Source organism: Xiphophorus hellerii, chromosome 12, assembly GCF_003331165.1.
Source record: "Xiphophorus hellerii strain 12219 chromosome 12, Xiphophorus_hellerii-4.1, whole genome shotgun sequence".
NCBI classification, from domain to species: Eukaryota; Metazoa; Chordata; class Actinopteri; order Cyprinodontiformes; family Poeciliidae; genus Xiphophorus; species Xiphophorus hellerii.
This window is the reverse complement of record NC_045683.1, coordinates 29,729,010-29,748,111: the sequence shown is the minus strand read 5'-3', so window position 1 is coordinate 29,748,111 and position 19,102 is coordinate 29,729,010. Positions and strand designations below refer to the sequence as shown.

Here is a 19,102-nt window from a genome sequence, read left to right as displayed (position 1 = left end):
TATGCTTTAATTATTTTTTTTCGTCCAAATCTAAAATTAACTTCAACAATTGTATTAATCCTTAGTTGTTATGACGGAAGAACTGCTATATAAAGTCAGATTGTCTTCTGGTCATGTGTTTTTAAGCACTTGCACCAGTCTGCCAGTAGGTGTCAGTGTATGGTGGAAAACAGTAGAACACTGATTTGCAAACATTCCAGCTGTCAGAAAGCAGCTGTTCAACATAGCGAACTACATGAATGAAAATGTTAAAACAGATATAAAATTAACTTTACAGTTACGAAATCTAAAAGTTTGGATTCAAAGCAAAAAATAGAAAAAAAAAACCCAAACGAAATTAACTTTAAATAATAAAATAAAGAGTGGTTTCTTTGTTCTCTTTTTAATTCCATCGTTTACAATGCAGTCATTTTTTCCAACAAACAAACAAACAAAAAAAAGAGTTCATCCCAGCTCTACCTGCAGCCTTGCCATCTCTCTGTGGGACGGTGTGGTCATACAACAGCAGCACGGTGCGCTGGGCCGCTGTGTCCAGGTCCTCCTCGTCCCACTCCTGGTCCAGATCGCATTCTGGCTTCAGCAGCCGTAGAGTCACGTGACCCACAAGAACAGCTGCAAGGAGAGGAAAAAAAAAAGAGACATGAACAGAGAAACAGAGGAAGAGAGGAAGGGAGTCCTGAAGGTTGCCTCCTACCCAGGTGGTGGAGGTGTTTGGGCATGAGGCTGACGCCGATGTCCAGGAAGATCTGCTGGATGCGTGGAGCGGCGAGCGGGGACTGGAGGAGGGGCATTAGGACCTGGAGGACGGCGGGGAGCTCCCTGGTGATCTGAGGCGGTCCGGCCCTCAGAGTGGCCTCAAGCAGGCCCACCACACTCTGCAGCTCCACGTCCATCTGAAGGGAACCACACGGTCAGGTCAGGTCAGGTCAGTTCAGTTCAGGTCAGGGCCATACGGAAAATAATCCTACCAAGCTGAACATTTTTATAGCAATCCATATCGATATCACGATATGAAACAAATCACTGTTTTTAAAAAACTTTATTGTTCCCTGGTAATATTAAGGATAGAACATGGTTATTTTTGAATTCAAAGATTTATTTTTAAAAGTTGAACATGTCATCCAGACAGAAGAGGATTAGGGCCACTGAGAAAGAAAAAAAAAAGAATTATGACTTTTGATCTCAGAAGATCAAAAGTCATAATTCTGAGATTAACCGTTAGCACATCTGGATGCTATCATGCATCAACGCAACTGTGCGTGGCTCTATTCCAGCCCTGTGATTGGTCCATCATGGATCAACAACTCTCATCATGATTGGCTAATTATCATTTCTGTATATTGCAGTTTCCAGTATGAATATAATCATGCTTCTACCCAGCTCTACCTGCAGACTTGCCTTCTCTCTGAGGGACGGTTTTTCCTTTATATGTTTATCAAGGAAAAAATATTCTGCAACATATATTGATATTGTTTTATTGCCAGCTCTACACAAAAATAGAAATAAAAAAATGAGGAATTCTCTTAAATCTTATTTGTTAGACTGAGTGAATTTTGGACCGTACCCCTTTGAGTTTCTTGCGAACAGCTGACTCTTTCTCCAGCTGGACCTGAATCATTTCCTTCTGCTTGCTGGTCAGCTGAACTTCATCTTTGATGCCTTTTTTCTTCTTCATTTCCTGCGGAATTAAACAGAAGGAGGTAAAGCAAGAAAAAAAAAAAAAACACACACAGTTTCTGAAACAAACTAACTGCAGTTCACTCTACCTCCTGTAACTCCAGCTCGATGATCTGTTCCTTGTAGGAGTAGGCTTTGTTTTCTCTCTTTATGTTCACCTTCTTGGTGTTTTCCTTCTGGGCGCTGCGGAACATAAACATCGATTTTATTGAGTAATCAAACTTTCGAAGATTTAATATTTGGAAAACTGGGATTGTTTTTTTTCCCCCACCAATGCACGCTTTGTGTTTCCATAACTCATAGTGATGTCAGAGTGTCGAGGGCGGCCATCTTGTTTAATAAGCCTATTTTAGTGCTTCTATTTATTTGTACTTTGAATTCAGTTTAACTCTACTACAGCATGTTAAGGCCAGGCTAAGATGTTTGTTTTTAACTTTTTTTTAAAATTACAACAATAAAGTCGAAATAATACAAGAATAAAGTTAATATTACCAGAATAAGTTGGCAATACAACAGAAAAGAATACATTAAAATATTGAGCATCTCGTGAAGTTAGACTTTAGTATTGGCTTTACAGATCAGGAAATATTTCATCTTTTAACACATCTGGATAAAATTTTTATCAGTAGCAGGATTTTGCAACTATTGAATAATAAAAAAAAAAGCAAGTACCAAGCTGCTCATGACAAGTCATCAAATGACTTTTTTCTTTTAATTTCCAGATGTTCTAGTAAAATTGTGGGTTTATTCTGCTAATATTACAACTTTATTTTCATAATTAAGCAATTTTAAAAAATCTCGGAAGCCTGGACCTAATACTCCGTCAGACAACTCACAGACAATATTACTGAACTAAAAGTCATTTTTGAAAATATATTTTTTTCCATTTGTAATTACTATTTTCTGAAAAAGTGAGTAAAAAGACAACACAATTTTAATTTCAAGCCATATCACACAGCCCTAAAAGCAGAAAGTACTTTGGAGTCCACCTAACATGCCGGATGTGTGCGTTACCTCTGGATGATGCTGTTGTCGTACAACTCTCCCTCAGGGGTGTGCATGATGGCGTACTCCTCCCTGGTGACGTGCAGAAGACTGGGCTGGGCGAGACCTTCCACGACATGACTCATCACCCGCGGCAACAGCTTGTTTGGAGAGAGGAAGCTCAGGGCGCCGACCGCGTTTTTCACCGTCTTGCAAAAAGAAACAAAGTGACCAAATATTCACCCTGTGTGACGCTGTTTAACTATAAAAAACATTTATAGTTAGATCCATCTAACAATTATTTTAGTGATTGAGTAATCAAATACAAAATTTTACCAAATAAAATATTGGCAAGTACTGCCATAACAGTAGTATTAATATTGGGTGTAGATATTAGCCCAAATTTTTTGTATCTGTTAATCCCTCATAATTCCTCTTCTGTGGCTTAAAAAATTTACCTGTAACAATAACGACTCATATTTTGAGTCAACCCAAACAAAAGCTACAAAGGAATCTGAAATTATATTCAACGTAATGCTAAAAATAAAAAGCAGCAAGCTCACAGACACTTTTTTTCTCTCATTTTTAGATGTGCACAATCCAGTTTTTAATTTTCACCTTAAGGGATTTTAAAAATGGAGGTACACATAGCTCCAATCTCATGTTAAAATGTGGCAGGTATGATTCAGAAATGAAGAGGAAGAGTTTCATCTCCTCACCTGGCTGTCAGCATTGACCTGCAGCAGCTGCGGCAGGATAGCCTCCAGGTTCTTTTCAATCAGCTCTTCAGCTTTTATCTTCATGGAGGAGAGCAGAACGGGCCACAAGCCGGGCCGGGCGCTGACTGAAAGAGAGGCATGGGAACAGGGTCAACTCCATGTTCCTACTAATCTGCAGGGTTAACAATACGATAAGGCTGAAACGATTAATCGCGATGGAAAAACGACAGAAATAACCGTCGACTAATTTAGTAATCAACTGGTTGCTAACTGGAGCATAAAGTTTTGCGTCACCTGGTTTAAATTCCGTAAAAAAGAAAAATATCCTATTAAGCACCTTTTGCCTTTTAATCAGCTCATCCAAAAAATAATCAACAGATCAGCTCTACACTGTATTGATTTCAGGTCAAGCAGACAGACTTGACTTTTTTACATACTGATGTTTGGATTTTTAAGCAGCAGATGCATCCTTTGCTACAAATGATCAACAGTTCACTAATTATTGCATTTCAGGGAATAAAATGTTTATTTTCTAAATTAAAAAGGAATGCAATGACTTTATTTGTATTTCTCATTGTATAAAATAACCTTAAGTGGCTAAATAAAAAAATCTGCAGAATGTGCAGATTTTTTTTTTTATCCAATCATTGTCAGAAAACTTGATTGCTATTGCTAGCTGCGGCGCTACAACACTGTGATCTTCAGAGGGATTTCTTGCCATACCTATGGAAGGATGATGAGTAACGATGAGGGTCTCCATGGCCATGTTCTCGGCTTCAGTCGGGTCTCCCCATTGGCTGGCGGCGGAGCAAACCACACACAAAGCATCCAGCAAGACCCGAGGGGGGGTGTAGCTGCGGCCCAGCTCCGTCGGCTCTCCTGACTCTGACACCAGAACGTCCTGGGGCAGAACCTGAACCACAGGACACCACCGGAAATAATCCAGATAAGTGTCAAAAAACACAAAATGCTAAGACATGGATATCATCTGTTTTGATGCTTTCTCTAAGTGGGTGCAGAGGAAAGCGAGCTTCTTACTTTGTGTTTGTTGATGACGACCCGCAGTTCTCCCAGAATGCCGTGGGCCAGACTGGACCCACCCAGAGAGGAGAGCAGCTTCCTGACGGTCTGCTGCGCCCTCTTCCTCACACGCCAGCTCCGAGACAGCAGCACCGCAACTGTGGCGTGATGATACATCCTGCAGAGCAGAGAGACGCGTCAACTGGTCACGCGACCAGAATCAAACTTCTAGAAGCGGCATCCATTTATAATGCTTCTCTCTAATCTGGAACCAACTTTCAGAAAACTGCACACACAGCCGGAAAACCGACTTCCTTTAAATCAAGGCTAAAAACTCACCTGTTTAGAGCTGCCGTCTGATTCATAATAACTGGAAGGTTGATCAACATATTTGATGTTTGATGGTTTTGATAATATTTACTTAACAATTGGTTACTGTACCATGTTTTTATGGTGTAAAGCATTCCTTGTTGCTTAAATGTGATATACAAATAAAGACCAAAGTCAGGTTTTCTTATACTTTTCTGGTTCGATTCCCTTGTGGTGGAATGACGCAGGTTGCATTCTCTTCTGTCTTTCGGTGTTATTTGACATACTTTATAACTGTTTTCAATGATAAACTTTATTTAAAATAGGGACAACTCAAACATAAATGTCACCTGTTGATGTGTCGTACCAGATTATAGCATAAGCTAATTTACATCTGGAGTCCCTTACAGGTTTTCTGTATTCACAATCATGAAATCAATACATTTTTTTGGTATTCTACAGAATTCAAAACAGAATTGAGTTTCTCCAATGAAATGTTAGTGTGATTTATTTACTTTTCTTTTGTGAAAACTTTATTTTTTATCCAGGCAGTGTAGCATGACAAAGCCATGATGACTATAAGCGTGTGCAGACAGACAGACTCACTGTGATTTGCTGGTGTTGAGCCGGTGGGCGTGGTCCAGAAACAGCCTCTCACAGAGCTGCAGCACTGTGAGCAGAGCTGCAGACACAGAGGAACATCAAAAGAGTCGTTTTTATCAGTCCTGATTATTTCATGCATTTCAAATGCTGCACTTTGTCGTTCTTACTCTCTTCGCTGCTCTGAGAGAGGAACTTCTCTGTGGTGAATAACGGTTTCTTCTCATCTAAGACCAGGCTCCAGAAGCTGCTGAATTTGGCCTCTGTGAACAGAAGAAGCCTCCGTCAGTTTAAACCCTGTAGGTATCGAAGCTCCGCGACGGAAACCGCGTCTCACCTGCTTGCGTCTCGAGCAGAGCGAGTCGACTCAACAGAACCGAAGCCGCCACGCCCTCCGCGAGCAGGGCATGCTGGGAGTTCTGCGCCACTGCTTTCTCCACCGCTTGGAGGAGGAGGGGGGAGAGGTCTGAGGACTGGGCCAAAGTGTCACCTGAGAGCCGGGGCGACAAAACGACATGAGAAAACACCGGGGGGGGACGGAGAACGCGTCCGACCTGAGCAGGATGTACCTTTAAAGGCCCCCAGCATGGTCTGGAGGTAGGCGTGGCGGACGGCGGAGGTGGAGGTCTTCAGGGTGAACGCTTTCTTAAACCAGTCCAGCAGAGCGGAGGGAACCTCCACGGTGAGGCGGCTGCTCCACTGAGACAGCACAGACACGGCGTGCACCAGGGTGCCTTCATGAACTGAACGACACACACAGGGACACCTGCTTCCAGATTCCACCGACAAAACACATCATTGACCTGACACACCCGAGTGAAGTTGCCCCCCCCACCACCACCTTCTTCAAATCAAACAAAATTGGTGTCAAAAGTTTGTGCAACAAAGATTTTTTGTTTGCGCCGCCATCATTTTAAAGAGATCACAAAATGTTTCCATTGGTCATAAAAAGTTAACCCCCCCACCCCACACACACTTTCTTCAAATCAAGACAAAATTGGTGTCAATCAACTCGACTACGTTTGTGCAGCAAAATTTTTTTGTTTGTGCTGCTTTGTCTTTGAAGATATTAATGAAAGTCTAAACGTCATTTTGATTTAGTAAAAGTGGGGGCGCTGGTTGACCGGTCATGACTATCATGACCTCAACTTTCATTGACATCTTTAAAGCCAAAGCAGCACAAACAAAAATCTTTGCTGCACAAACATAGTCGAGTTGATTGACACCAATTTTGTCTGATTTGTAGAAGGTGGGGGCGGACACGTGGGGGGCTGGTTGACCTTTCATGACCTCTGGAAACATTTCTTAATATTTTTAAAATGGCACAAACGAAAAGTTTTGCAACCCAAACGATTGACACCAATTTTGTCTGACTTGAAGAAGGTGAGGGGCTAACTTCACTCAGGTACCTGACCCAGAGGAGACCAAGAGCAGCCATACCTTCCTGTTGTAGGTACGGGATAAACATCACAGTGACAGCGGAGCTCAGAGTCTGGCTGGAGGTTCCTGACGCGGCGTGGTGGCTGCAGCTGGAGATCCCTTAGGAGACGACAACAAAGTCTGCTCTCAGTTACACACTGGGACAGAAAAATACCCCAAATAAACCCAGCATGCACCTTTAACTGGAGTAAATTAAGTTAGTCAGTAGGAATGTAATCTAAAATTGGGGAATGTTTTTAACAGAATCACCACTTGCAGCCAAGACCTCGAACAAAACCTATAAAGTAAATGAAGCTTATGATAGATTTATTTTAAGTCGATTAGAGGTTAAAAGCTGAGTTTTTCATACCAGATTCGAATTTAATCAATTTCTTATTTCTCTCACTTTCGTCTCTGAAAAATTAATTACAAATGACAGAAAATATTTTTGAAAAAGTGGCTCTTATTTCAGTCATCCCTTCTGCAAGTCCGACGGCAGAGTATTAAGGTCGGGCTGCGAGAATTTTTGACGCAATTTTACCAGAAGAAGGTCCTAAAATTACGAGAAAAAAACGTGAAAAGAAAGCTATTGAGAAAAAAAGCTTCAATTAAATTAGCAAAATCTGACACTAGCAACTCAGTTTGTTTGGTGCTTTCATCTAAATAAACTCAGTCATCTGCTCCATCATACCAAAGTCTCCCTATTGGCAATAATTTGATGCTTCGTATGATTTTTTCCTCACATGTCATATGAAATTTGAGTTAACTTTTAAAATGTTGCAAAAATAACAAGTAAAAAAAATTAGGCATGTTTCTATTTACTGGTTCGGAGCGAATCATCCAGGTAACACAAAAAGTGTGATTTCGTCATATGCTGGCGTTACGTGTTGTAATAAAAACAGATGTAAAGGTTGAAACCTGGCATTGAATGTTGGCGTTTCCATCAACCTTTTCTATTGCCACATGTCAAAACGCTCAATAAAAAAAAAAACCCTGTCAGAAACACAAATAATGTTGCATCTTATTGTAAACAAATGCGCATTTAAATTCTCTCACCTGACAACACGCTCATTTTCTGGGCAACGACGGTGAGCTTTCCTTCAGACCCTGCAGGCACAAAATGAACATATTATCCCCAAAAAGCCAAACAAGTTAGTAAATTATCCCAAACTGAGCAGGAAATAAAATGCTGACCTCCAAGGATCTTGAAAAGGTGAGTGACGATGTCCTGCACTGCGGTGGCGTCGCTGCACTGCTGTGCCAGGTTCTGCATGGCCTTCACAGCTTCCTCCATCAGCTGGGCGTTGTTCGCCTTCAGCTGGCCTAAAACACGAGACGAGACACTAAATCAACCCTAACCGACAGGTTTAACTCACCAGATGCTTTATTTTTATTCTCCGTGTGATAAAATTGTTTCACACTAGAGTCTTACTTGCTATGGCCTTTCCAATATCCATGGCATACTGACTCAGATCTAGAGTAACAGCAGATAGCAGGCAGGAAACGGCTAAGAAGACACAAACAGCTCGTTAGTGACCGTACGAGTTTCCCACAGTATGACTGAAGCACTGCAAAGATGCTAAATCTGAAGTATTTTTGGTCTAGTTTCTTGGTGCTCTGGAAATAAGACAAAACTAACTTACAAGTAACTTTTGAGCAAGATAAAGGAGGTTGTTTTAAGTCAATAATTCCTTAAAGGGGCGGAATTATGTGCTTTCCAGGCATATAGTGACAATCAAGTGTTATCTTTTTATAACATTCAGTTGTTACAAAAATGCTCTATATCAGTGGTGCCCAAAGTAGGTCCTTAAGGGCCGGCATCCTGCATGTTTTAGTTCTCTCTCTGGTGGTACCAACAACCTTTTCAGCAAGTCAATGATCTTCTTAGGCCTTCTAACGGGCCATCCTTTGATCCAGGTGCGTTAAACCAGGGAGAGAACTAAAACATACAGGATGCCGGCCCTCCAGGAGCCACTTTGGGCATCCCTGCTCTATATCAAAGAAATGTGACTTCATAATTTCATGCCTTGAAATTGGGCCTCTGTCTCTTTAAAAACTCCTGCTCTTTCTGAAACTCTGCCTTCAGGAAGTCACCACAACATCACTCCTCTGTTAACCCTTTAACAACGTTTTTACCAGTGTTTCACTGAGAAGTAGCTCCTACAATGAGTTCAGCAGATGTGCAGTTTCGCCAGGTGTTTGCCAATTGCTGCTGGCTAGTCTTAAGGAGTTGAGTGGGGGAGTCACTAAGCTCGGTCCACCCAGGTGTCTTGCGCAGATGAATGGTTGCCACGGGAGATTAAAGCATTTCTCAAACATGAATAATAGATTCAAAGCAACACTCCAGGCATGTTTTTAATGAGAATAACGTTACAACATGATGTAAAGCTCAAAAAAGTGGATTTTACATAATACTGTCCCTTTAATATTGGTAAAAAAGTATTAGTTCCCCTGGCAGATTATTTTGCTTATAACATTGGAGAAATATCTTAAGAGTTAGAATTTATTGTTTGTCACTGTTCACATGTACAATGAGATTAAAGCTAACTGCAAAACAGTGCAAACAATATATACAAGGTGATATTTACAATTATATATATATATATATTTGGCTTGCTCAGGGGCACATCGACATGTGGCAGGAGGAAGCTGGAATCAAACCTACAACCTTCAGATAACAAGACGACTACTCTATCCACAGAGCCAGTCGCCCCGAATGGAATAATTTTCCATAAGAGCTAGTACTTTTTCATCAGTATTAAGAAATCATCAAGCTTCTATTTCTTGTTGAAAAGTTAGCTCTAAGTTAGTTTTGTCTTATTTCAAGTGAACTGAGGTATCTTCACTAGAAACGAGAGCATAAATCCTTTAGGTTTCTGATCTCATTCTGTGTTTTCGCAGTGAGGCCTCACTCTGCATGGCGTTCTCTGGACTGCGCAGCATGGTCTTCTGCAGGGCAGGCAGCAGCTGCTCCTTGAACTCGGAGTGGGTGACGTGGCGCAACAAGGAGCCGCTCTTGTCAAGAACGTGTTGCTGCGGTTTGGTTTTGCTCATCAGGACCAATTTTACATAGAGGTCCAACAGCGCGCTCTGTAGAACATGGGAGTTTATTTTGAAGACTGGAATCACGCGAGAAGCTACAGGTCGCTGCTAAACGATCCCACCTTGTGTTTCTCTATTGTAGCTTTGTCCTTCTGAGTGGTGCAGAAGTCCAGGCACACGCCCAGCAGGGGCAGCACTGTGGGGCTCTGCTCCAGGGTCAGCAGGGTTCTGATGTAGTGCTCAACCAGTCCAGGTTTCTGGTGGAGACAAAACAATCAGTCCAACATTGCTCTGGTTGGTACGCAGGGTGTAGGATCACAGATGGAGATCAGCGACCACAACTTATTATTTCTTACACAACAGCTGCTGTTGTAAGTCTTTCAGCCACTGGTAAATTCCACCAGTGGGTTCTAAAATAATCAGGCATGCTGCGGACAGCCACATCTTAAGAGTGAATCCCTTTCACTCCAACTATAATTACTAGTAGTAAACACACAGAGTTTACTACTGATGTTAACACAACGCTTGTCTTGTATTGCCTCAATACCAAAAACATAAGAGTGACTAGGACAGGGGTCTTCATATATATATATATTATATATATATAAAGATGCAATTTATATATATATATATATATATATATATATATATATATATATATATATATATATATATATATATATATACTGTATATACAGTATGTATATACACACACACTTTTTTTTTCATTTCAGTTCCGATTTCAAATGACAGAAAATCTTTTCAAAAAGTGGCTTTTATTTCAGTCATCCCTTCTGTAAGATGGATAGCAGAGTACTGGCACCAGGCTACAAGAATTTTTGCTTAGTTACAAAAATAAGGTCATAATATTGGCCAAATAAAGATGCAATTTTGCGTTTTGCAAAAAACGTTATTTTATGCCTCATTTTATCCATTTGTAACATGTTGTGTTTATGTTAATGTTTATTTAAAGACATAACTTTGGATATTTTTTTTTTTTAAGTACCAAAAATGTCTCAATCAGATCTCTCATGTTGTGGCCTTTGCCTTGCCCACATATGTTTAACAACTTCAGCTAAACGGAAATGGATGAAGAAAAGAAAGCTCACTCACTTCTCCCCAGAGGTGGTAAAGACTCTTGAGGCTCGATTTCTTCGCTGTGGTTTTGGCTCCGCCGACCACCTCAGCCACCAGCAGGCTCTGAACCTCCACCTTTAGCAAATGACAGCAGGTTTCCTGGTCAGGTACAACATCATTTAGCACATTCACTTAGTTTCGCTTAGACGCGCTCACAAAAAAGACCTCTGACCATTTTCTTCCACACGGGTCCTTCTCTTTTCTCGGGAGCTGAAAACACTTTAGGGATTAACAGGCAGGTCCAGGACAGGCCGATGAAGGCAGCAGAGCCGCTGCTTTTACTGCAAACACAACCAGGCCCAGAATGAGAATTGACTGGCAGCAACAGCAAGAAATTCAATATAGGCATGTGTTCAGTTTAATTTGATCTCAACTTAGCAAAAAAAAAAAAAAAGACAAAGATTTATGAAAACAATAGTGTTCTGTTAATTATTGAATTGTTGTAACCTGACTTCTTGGAAGTAAAATCGGTTTGTTTGACTTTAAAAGGTGCCACATTTGGAAGAAAAATGCCTGGTGTCCGCTAATGAAACAGATTCAAGTGGAGGAAGCATGATGATGTGGGGCGAAATCTCCTTCAATGGAAAAACGAGGCAGGTCGCAACGGAAGTGAGCCAGAGGCGAAAACATCAATTTTCTCTTCCCCATTACAACAGAAAGCTAGCGAAAAAGCTAGCTAGAGAAAAAGCTAGCTAGAGAAAAAGCTAGCTAGCAAGTGCATATTAGCAGCTAGTTAACGACTCAACTCGAATTGCATAATGGAGTGAAAACGTCTCCGCGGGACTTTTGTCTGACAGAAAACTACATAGACGGGATTAAACAGTCCTGCCACGACAAAATTTAAGGTTTGTGATTAATGTATTTAAGGCCAAATGACATTTTTTAAAATGATTTTAAGACGTTTTACACTGGCGGGATTAGAGGGGAGTGAAATGGACTCAAAAGTGTTATCACAACATTTTGTGCTATTTATTGTGATAAATATGACAAATAAGAAAGTATTTATAACTTCTTTTCCACTTTTTCTAGGTAAATATATGGCTACTAATGCAGTCATAGCCCCCAAAACACAAATACTGCTCTTAAAAAGACACATATACCCATTTTGAAAAGGAATTATTCAGGAAGATACATAAAAAGGTTTCGAGTTTTTTTTAATCACTAATCTGAATGCAGTAACTTAAGTATGTGAGGTCAAATTATGGAATTTGTAGGAATGAAAAATGTTAAGGTTAACACTCATCCCTACTGGAGGAGGAAATTGAATCATTGTGATAACTATAAAAATAATGATTGAAATAGGTTTCATCAGGACACCAGTGACAAAGAAGCAGGATTTGTTTAATCACTATACTCCACACAGTAACTACATTTCATCATATTTTTGACTATTAATACTGATCTAACTGAACAAACTGGGGAAAATAATTAATGAAAAGTTAATGAAATAAATTGATCGTTGTCAGGATAAATCAAGAATCTCATCATAGTAAGATTTTTCTTTTCATCGGTGCGACCTGCATTACTTACCTATGTCTGCTGCTCAACTCAAAAACACATTTCTGTTACAAACGTGGCAGAATATAAGGGGAAATAAACAGGCCCTGCAACAGTAAGAGATGAGCTATGAAGAAGAACGAGTTTGAGGCTCCAACCTTGGCTCCCCATTTTTGCTGATGACTCCGCAGTTGAGGAGGCCCTGGAGGAGCCCGGCCACCAGGACGTCAGGCTGACTCTCGGCCAGCAGGCCGATGACGGACAGCAGCTCTCTGCGCGACGCAGCATCTCTGAACAACACAGGAGGAAATAAGACACAAAGACTAAAGAGTAAACAGCATCACAAAAAGAACAAAAAGAAGAATAATAAAAGTCAGGTTTGGGGTGACAACACAAGCCTACCGATATCTGTGTGGTGTGAGGCAGAAGAGCTTGCACAGTCCTTTGACAGCAGGCTCTGGTAACTCTACAACAGAACGTATAAACGCAGGGTTTTCTTTCCTGACGGAGGCTCATTCTGAACCAGCTTGAAACAAAACGGATGACGAAACAACACAAACGTCCTCACCTTTACCCGTCAGGCACTGTTTCAGATCGCCGTATATCTGCTTGCGCTCCTTGACGCTGGCTGTAGTCACTTTTACAGCAAATTTCTTAAGGGTATCCGAAACCTGGAGGGAGAATCGCGTCGAGAATTACGACTGATGAACAGGAGACGTACCAACAACTGAGAGATCAAAAAGTTTATCTTAAAGCTGCGGTATGCAATGTTTATAATAAACTTTTTTCTTCTTTTTTTTTTTTACATATCACCATGTCATGACAGTACAATACGAGACAGGTAATCTGTGAAAATATCAAACTCCTTCACATTCTCTCTGCTGCTATTGCCATCTGAAGAAATGCACCAGTCAAAAACAACCAATCAGAGCCAGGAGGACGGTCTTAGCGCTGTGAGTCATCCTTGTGAACGCACTACTAAATGGGTTAACGGCAGAGAAACAACACACTGCTACAGAAAAGCCGTTTATCTGCTGCCATCGTCAGCCATGATAGGTTGTAGCAGAGATTGTTTTTTTTCACAGATTGTGTGTATCATACCACACTGTCAATGATATATTGAAAGTTTTAAGAAAATGTGTAAAAAGAAAACCCCCAAAACAAAATTTTTTCTAAAAGTTATATACTGCAGCTTAAAGCAGGGTACCTAACACACATTTTACAGTTTGCAATGTATCCTTGGCAATAATTCATTACCGTGATAATGTACCTATGAATGAAGTTCAGTGTGATTTTGCTCAGCCTCCACTGAAGCATTTTCATGAAGAAAAAACTTCTTTTTTTTTCAGGCTGATATTGAGGTCTGGTTTTCTTATGTCAATTCTGAGATTAACCAATTTATTTGGCAACTCATGAAAGACAAGAAAAATGCACAGCAAGTTTATTGATAAGGGATATTATCTCTCAATGCAAAAAGAGTGAAATGATTACACAATAAATCCCATTGGGACGTCAAATATTCAACCTTTAACTGATAAAAGTGAATTAAAGTGCAAGATGTGGCTTAATGTTTACATAAAACATGCTGGGAGCCTAGATGCCACTTTATAGAATATGCTTTGTCCTGTTGTTCCAATATTCCAATCTCTGACTGATTGTATATTTAAACCTTGGGAATAAAATCTAATCAATAAAATCAGGAATAAATATAATTTTTGTCATTTCTAAGTGCCTGTATTTTGATGAATCAACAGTGAATTCGGGAAAAAAAATTTTTTAAATCAAAATCACTGTAGCAACACTTTTGTAATCTTAAACATTTAGCTCGCTCATGAACAAAATTATTCTTCTGAGTTCAATATTTCTAGATGTTTCGTTCAGGAAAAAAAGTCAAAGGTTTGATACCAAACTGTTGCCTCTGTTTGTGTTTCTCACTTAGCCAAAAGCTTTTGCTAAACTTATTAAAATGCCCGTTGGTCGTTGTGACAGGAAGCCGTCGCTGATTGTAGGCATTTCTTTCTTTACTGTCCACTTTGAGGAGTTTTATCCGTTGAGGATTAAAAACAGCGAGTTTTAGCTCCGATAAGGTAGTTTAGAAAAGCAGCTTTGTTAGCGGGCCACAGCTGTGTTCAGGCAGCAGTCATGCTGGCAGCAGCAGTCACATTACTGAAGCTACACGTAGCGCTCAGCTAACAGCCTGCTAGTTAGCCGCTGCTAACTTCTTCCAACGATACGTCACAAATGGCTGAACGGGCCGAAGCGTTCAGTCAAAACCAACTCGGTTTGTTAAAAGCTTGCTTTCCCTTGAACTTAGTGAGCGGCCACAAAGCTTTTAGGCTGTATTTAAGTATTCAACCACACAAACCTGCGTGTCCGCTGCCATAACGCCGGTCTTGTTGCAGGAAGGACTTGTTGATGTCGCTTCCGGGTCAAAACTGCCAACCATCCCCTTTTTCCGCTAAGAGACTTTTTTTTTTTCTTTGGTGGGGAGGTCATGCTACAGTTGGACCCCTTTCTCTCCTTCCCCACCAAAAGTTTTCGCTGTGACAGAGATATGATTTGCAGATGTTGAAGTTTCAGTTTTAGTCTGTGTTGATAATCCAGAGTGAGTTAGTTCTGATCAGATCCATATTAGTTAACTGCACAAGGATTGAAAACTCTCCCTGGTCTGGAACGAATGAGATGCAAACCTTCCTTCTGTTTCTCAGTCTAGCACTCTGCCCGCACAAATCACACTCTAAATAAGCAAAGTGTCTGCACTCAAACAAAACATTGTTTTTCTACGTTGTTGTTTATGATTGTGTAACCTGATCCCCGCCGATGCCTTGAGTTAGTAGCACTGTATCAGTGATTTGACTGGCTGGGTGGGATGCTCAATCTGGATGATAAATCTCTAGAAACTGAGATTTATCAGTGAACAGTGCTTGTTCTAGGAACAGAACAAGCACTATGGCTTGGACTTGATAATTGATAACAGTCGAACTTCCTTCCACTGTTCTGATAACCCTTTCTAATTTGGACCTCTGATGTTTTGTCAGAGGCCCGAAGTCATTTTTACACCAAGTCAGTAGACTTGACTAGTCTTGATCGGTGCATGCATCGGTAGCATCCCAGCTCTCTGTACTAACTGACCTCAAAAGCATTTCTCTCCCTCTCAAAAGTTAGTACAGTTGTATGAAAAATCTATTTTCATTGTTTGTTTGACGGGGACAGGCTGGTCTTACTCCACTTCAGTGTTCATCGCTAGAACAGCTGACGCTGGTAGATAGTGCTCCTGAAATCAATTGACATGGGCTGCGGAGTGAGTTCTATCAACAATCAACAGATTTGCTTGAAAGTATGGTCTTCTTGTGCTGGCGCTGGTGACCTCCAAGGAAAAGTTGCATCACAATTATGGCACATCTGAAGAAATTGTTGCAAAGAACATTTAAGTTAAAAGAGCAACTTTTCAGGTCAAGGACTTCTCGTCCTTTGACCAGGAGAAGGTCAAAGGACGGTAAAGAGAGTCCTGTCTCTTCTCGAGGCAAGTGCCACCAATGCTGCGCTTGCTCAACAATGAGTTTGTCACACAGTTTAGAGAGAAGACTTTCGTGGCTGTACTGAAGCTACTTTTAAGACAAAACACAAATAGCAGCAAATCTAGAGCATGTGTACGGACTGGACAGCAGAAGACTGGTGAAAACCTTGTTATACTTAAGAATCCACCTATTAATGTTTTTGGCCATCAAAAATAGCATAGTGCTATGGTTAGCAAAGGATCAAGAGACAATATGGGTAGACATGGAGCAAAGAGCCTGCCCAAATCCTTCCCTAGAGTCACTGACCTTTACAACAAGGAGGGTTCAAAGAAATTTCAAAATTCAAAATTGCTGGATTAAGGAAACGATTAAGATTTGGTCAAGAATAAAAAAGAAATGTAATTTTCCTGGCTCTATATCAAAAATTGTAAAAATAGCAAAGATTCCAGATTTGACCCCAGCTACTATGGATACAGGGTTTGAGAGATGGACAAAAGGGGGACTGGTATTTATAGTACAGCTTTTTAATGGATCAATAATGAAATCTTTTGAACAAATCCAAAGGGAATTTAATCCACAAAAAACAGATTTTTACAGATACTTGCAACTTAGACATTATCTCCAGAATCATAGTGAATGGCAAAAAATCTCAACCGATATGACCAAGACTGAAGAAATGTTATTATCAATAGCAAAAGGTGAATCAACAAAAGGCCTGATCTCAAAACTATACAAAAGCCTGCAATATGAATCCAGTGTTAATAATAAGGAAATTAAGGAGAAGTGGGAACTGGAGGCTAATATAATAATAACAGATGAAGAGTGGGAAGAAACATTTAGATCTGGACACAAATGAACTAACAGCCCGACATGGAGGGAATTTGACTGGAAGGTTAAGATGCGTTACTTTAACACCCCGGTTATCACATCTAATTATGGTAAAACATCTCGGCTTTGTTGGAGAAATTGTGGAAAGGTGGGGGATTTTACCCATATATTTTGGGACTGTCCGAAGGCGCTCGAGTTCTGGAAGGAGGTGCAAACGGATCTAAAAAATATTTTAGGTATTTATTTGGATTTGGATGCATCTATTTATATTTTAGGAATAATTACCTCGGACATGATCGACAAAAACAATAAATGCTTGATCAGAGTTTTGCTTATGATTGCGAAGAAATGTATAACATATGCTTGGTTGAGGCCACGGCCTCCCAGTATTACAGAGTGGAGAGATAGAATTAGAAAAGTCTACACTATGGAAAAAACAACCTCAAAACTACAACTCAAGATGGAGACCTTTGAAACAAAATGGAGACCTATAACTAATTTCATATTGTAACCTTGACACCTCTATTTGTTTGTTTGTGTACTGTTCAAATTTATTTTTGTATTATTATCTTTGTGTACTTTTATTGCTTTAGTTTGTGTTCTCATTATGTCTACTGTTGTCCCTATCACTGTGATTATTGTAATGTATATATCCATGGATGTTGATGACTATAAGTGTCTCTTAACGGATCTGGTGTCCATCAGAATGAAATGTATTTCGGTTGGACTGTTTCCTCCATCAACATTCCCTGGAAGACGTTTGGCAGAGCTGGAATTGTACGACCAGTTTGCTTGGTGTGGGTTAAATGTCTGGAACAGTCTGTGTAAATAAGACGTAAATTGTGAGTTGCGACAGGGGTAGACATGTGTATGTGTTGATATAAAACAGTTTTTGAAAATGAAAAGTAAAAAAAAAAAAGGATAGTGCTACTATCAAGTGAGTATATTTTTTTGGAGTATTACACCTACTTCTGTTTAGAACAAATTGAAAAAGCTATTCAAAAAAGATGAGCTGCTCATGAAGTAAATGAAAAACTTAAAGATTTTGTCTTTTGACTCGTTTACACGTTTGGCTACATGATGTTTTAGACACTGAATCGTGGATAGTGCTGCTGTAAGTAGCACTGAACTGGCATGATAGCAAATGTGAGTTACTGTCAGGAAAAATGTAGGAAACAGAACTTTAATAGATTAAAGTTGGAAAACATGGCTACCCTTATCAACCATGACATTGTTTTGACAACAAAAAAAAAAACTTCATCCATTGTTTGCTGTTAACTCCGTGACAAATGAAGGCTATAAATTGCATGCATGAGTAAAAACACATCTTATCTTCACAGGCACAACATTATAAAAATATTTCATCTCCAAGACAGTCACTGCAACTCTCTCTGCAGCACCGTCTCTCTGGCACAACTTGTAATTTCCTACTTGGCTGAAATCTCTGACTTACGGATTTTAACTTTTTATTGGATTTTGATGTAAAACATTTCTTCATTAGGCTAAGATTGCGTGCAGAGATTAGAATAATGTTTGCATGACGCAAAAAAGTCCTGATCGTGACTTTTAAACAGCTAATTATAGCTGCGCAAATGTTGAAGAAAATTCCATGCATCTTCGGCCCCTTGCAGTAAATATATTAACCACCAGGGGTTGCTGTTTATCCACGTTTTTTAAGACGATGCATTTTGAAATACATGATTTTTTTTTCTAGAATGCAAATGTGGCGCAATTGTAAAAACTTTGCTATTATTTTCACAATTGAAATATAATACAATAAAACCAAAGAAGAAATAAAATAAAAATAACTAAACATGCACAAATGATGGCATATTCTGTCTTCTGGCATCCTTCTTGAAATGATTTCAGCAACAGGTGGTGTAGGATGATGTCTGCAGATGAGTAGGTGGCGCAACCGTAACAGATCATTATCAAAGTCAGATTTTGCAGAGAAGACATGTGGAGGACATCTTGAAAGCTTTTAATCCAAATGTAAACTGCTCTTTCCTTTATTTGTATGTCAAGAAGAATTTTATTTGAAATTGAAATCTAAGAGAGCAATACGTTGTACCATACCAATAGAAGATGTGACAGAGGGAAGACCGGGGAACATATTTCCATAAATATTTTTTAGCATAATAACATCACATCTCGCAGCAGAGTCTCACACATACAGCTTGTCGTCTCCAGGATCTTTGCTGTCCAGGATCAACTGTCCTTCAGCTCATTTATTTTCCTCTTTCATCTGCCAGGAAGCTTTTGCTTCTCATGCTATCCTGCAATGGCAAAGATTATAAGTCCCAAGATTACAAGTCCTGCCACCACACCGATGCTGATGAAGATGATTTTCAT

The 19,102-nt window shown here is 39.9% G+C and overlaps 1 protein-coding gene across 1 annotated transcript in view; it reads right to left on the bottom strand.

Annotated features, from left to right (window-relative positions):
• The window catches only part of gcn1 (GCN1 activator of EIF2AK4), a 37,484-nt gene extending 22,642 nt beyond the window's left edge, over positions 1-14,842 (bottom strand). The window contains exons 1-24 of the mRNA XM_032577817.1: positions 14,770-14,842; positions 12,973-13,075; positions 12,807-12,870; positions 12,563-12,694; positions 11,080-11,188; positions 10,884-10,982; positions 9,893-10,027; positions 9,641-9,818; positions 8,161-8,235; positions 7,923-8,051; positions 7,785-7,835; positions 6,750-6,848; positions 5,879-6,052; positions 5,647-5,799; positions 5,480-5,572; positions 5,316-5,391; positions 4,419-4,578; positions 4,104-4,293; positions 3,381-3,505; positions 2,692-2,870; positions 1,767-1,860; positions 1,565-1,678; positions 695-893; positions 460-612 (exon numbers count right to left, since the gene is read on the bottom strand). Of these exons, the coding sequence (XP_032433708.1) occupies positions 460-612; positions 695-893; positions 1,565-1,678; positions 1,767-1,860; positions 2,692-2,870; positions 3,381-3,505; positions 4,104-4,293; positions 4,419-4,578; positions 5,316-5,391; positions 5,480-5,572; positions 5,647-5,799; positions 5,879-6,052; positions 6,750-6,848; positions 7,785-7,835; positions 7,923-8,051; positions 8,161-8,235; positions 9,641-9,818; positions 9,893-10,027; positions 10,884-10,982; positions 11,080-11,188; positions 12,563-12,694; positions 12,807-12,870; positions 12,973-13,075; positions 14,770-14,787 (2,902 nt within the window). The 5' untranslated portion in view covers positions 14,788-14,842. The remainder of the gene's footprint in view (positions 1-459; positions 613-694; positions 894-1,564; positions 1,679-1,766; positions 1,861-2,691; positions 2,871-3,380; positions 3,506-4,103; positions 4,294-4,418; positions 4,579-5,315; positions 5,392-5,479; positions 5,573-5,646; positions 5,800-5,878; positions 6,053-6,749; positions 6,849-7,784; positions 7,836-7,922; positions 8,052-8,160; positions 8,236-9,640; positions 9,819-9,892; positions 10,028-10,883; positions 10,983-11,079; positions 11,189-12,562; positions 12,695-12,806; positions 12,871-12,972; positions 13,076-14,769) is intronic.
• Positions 14,843-19,102: the final 4,260 nt, after the last annotated feature.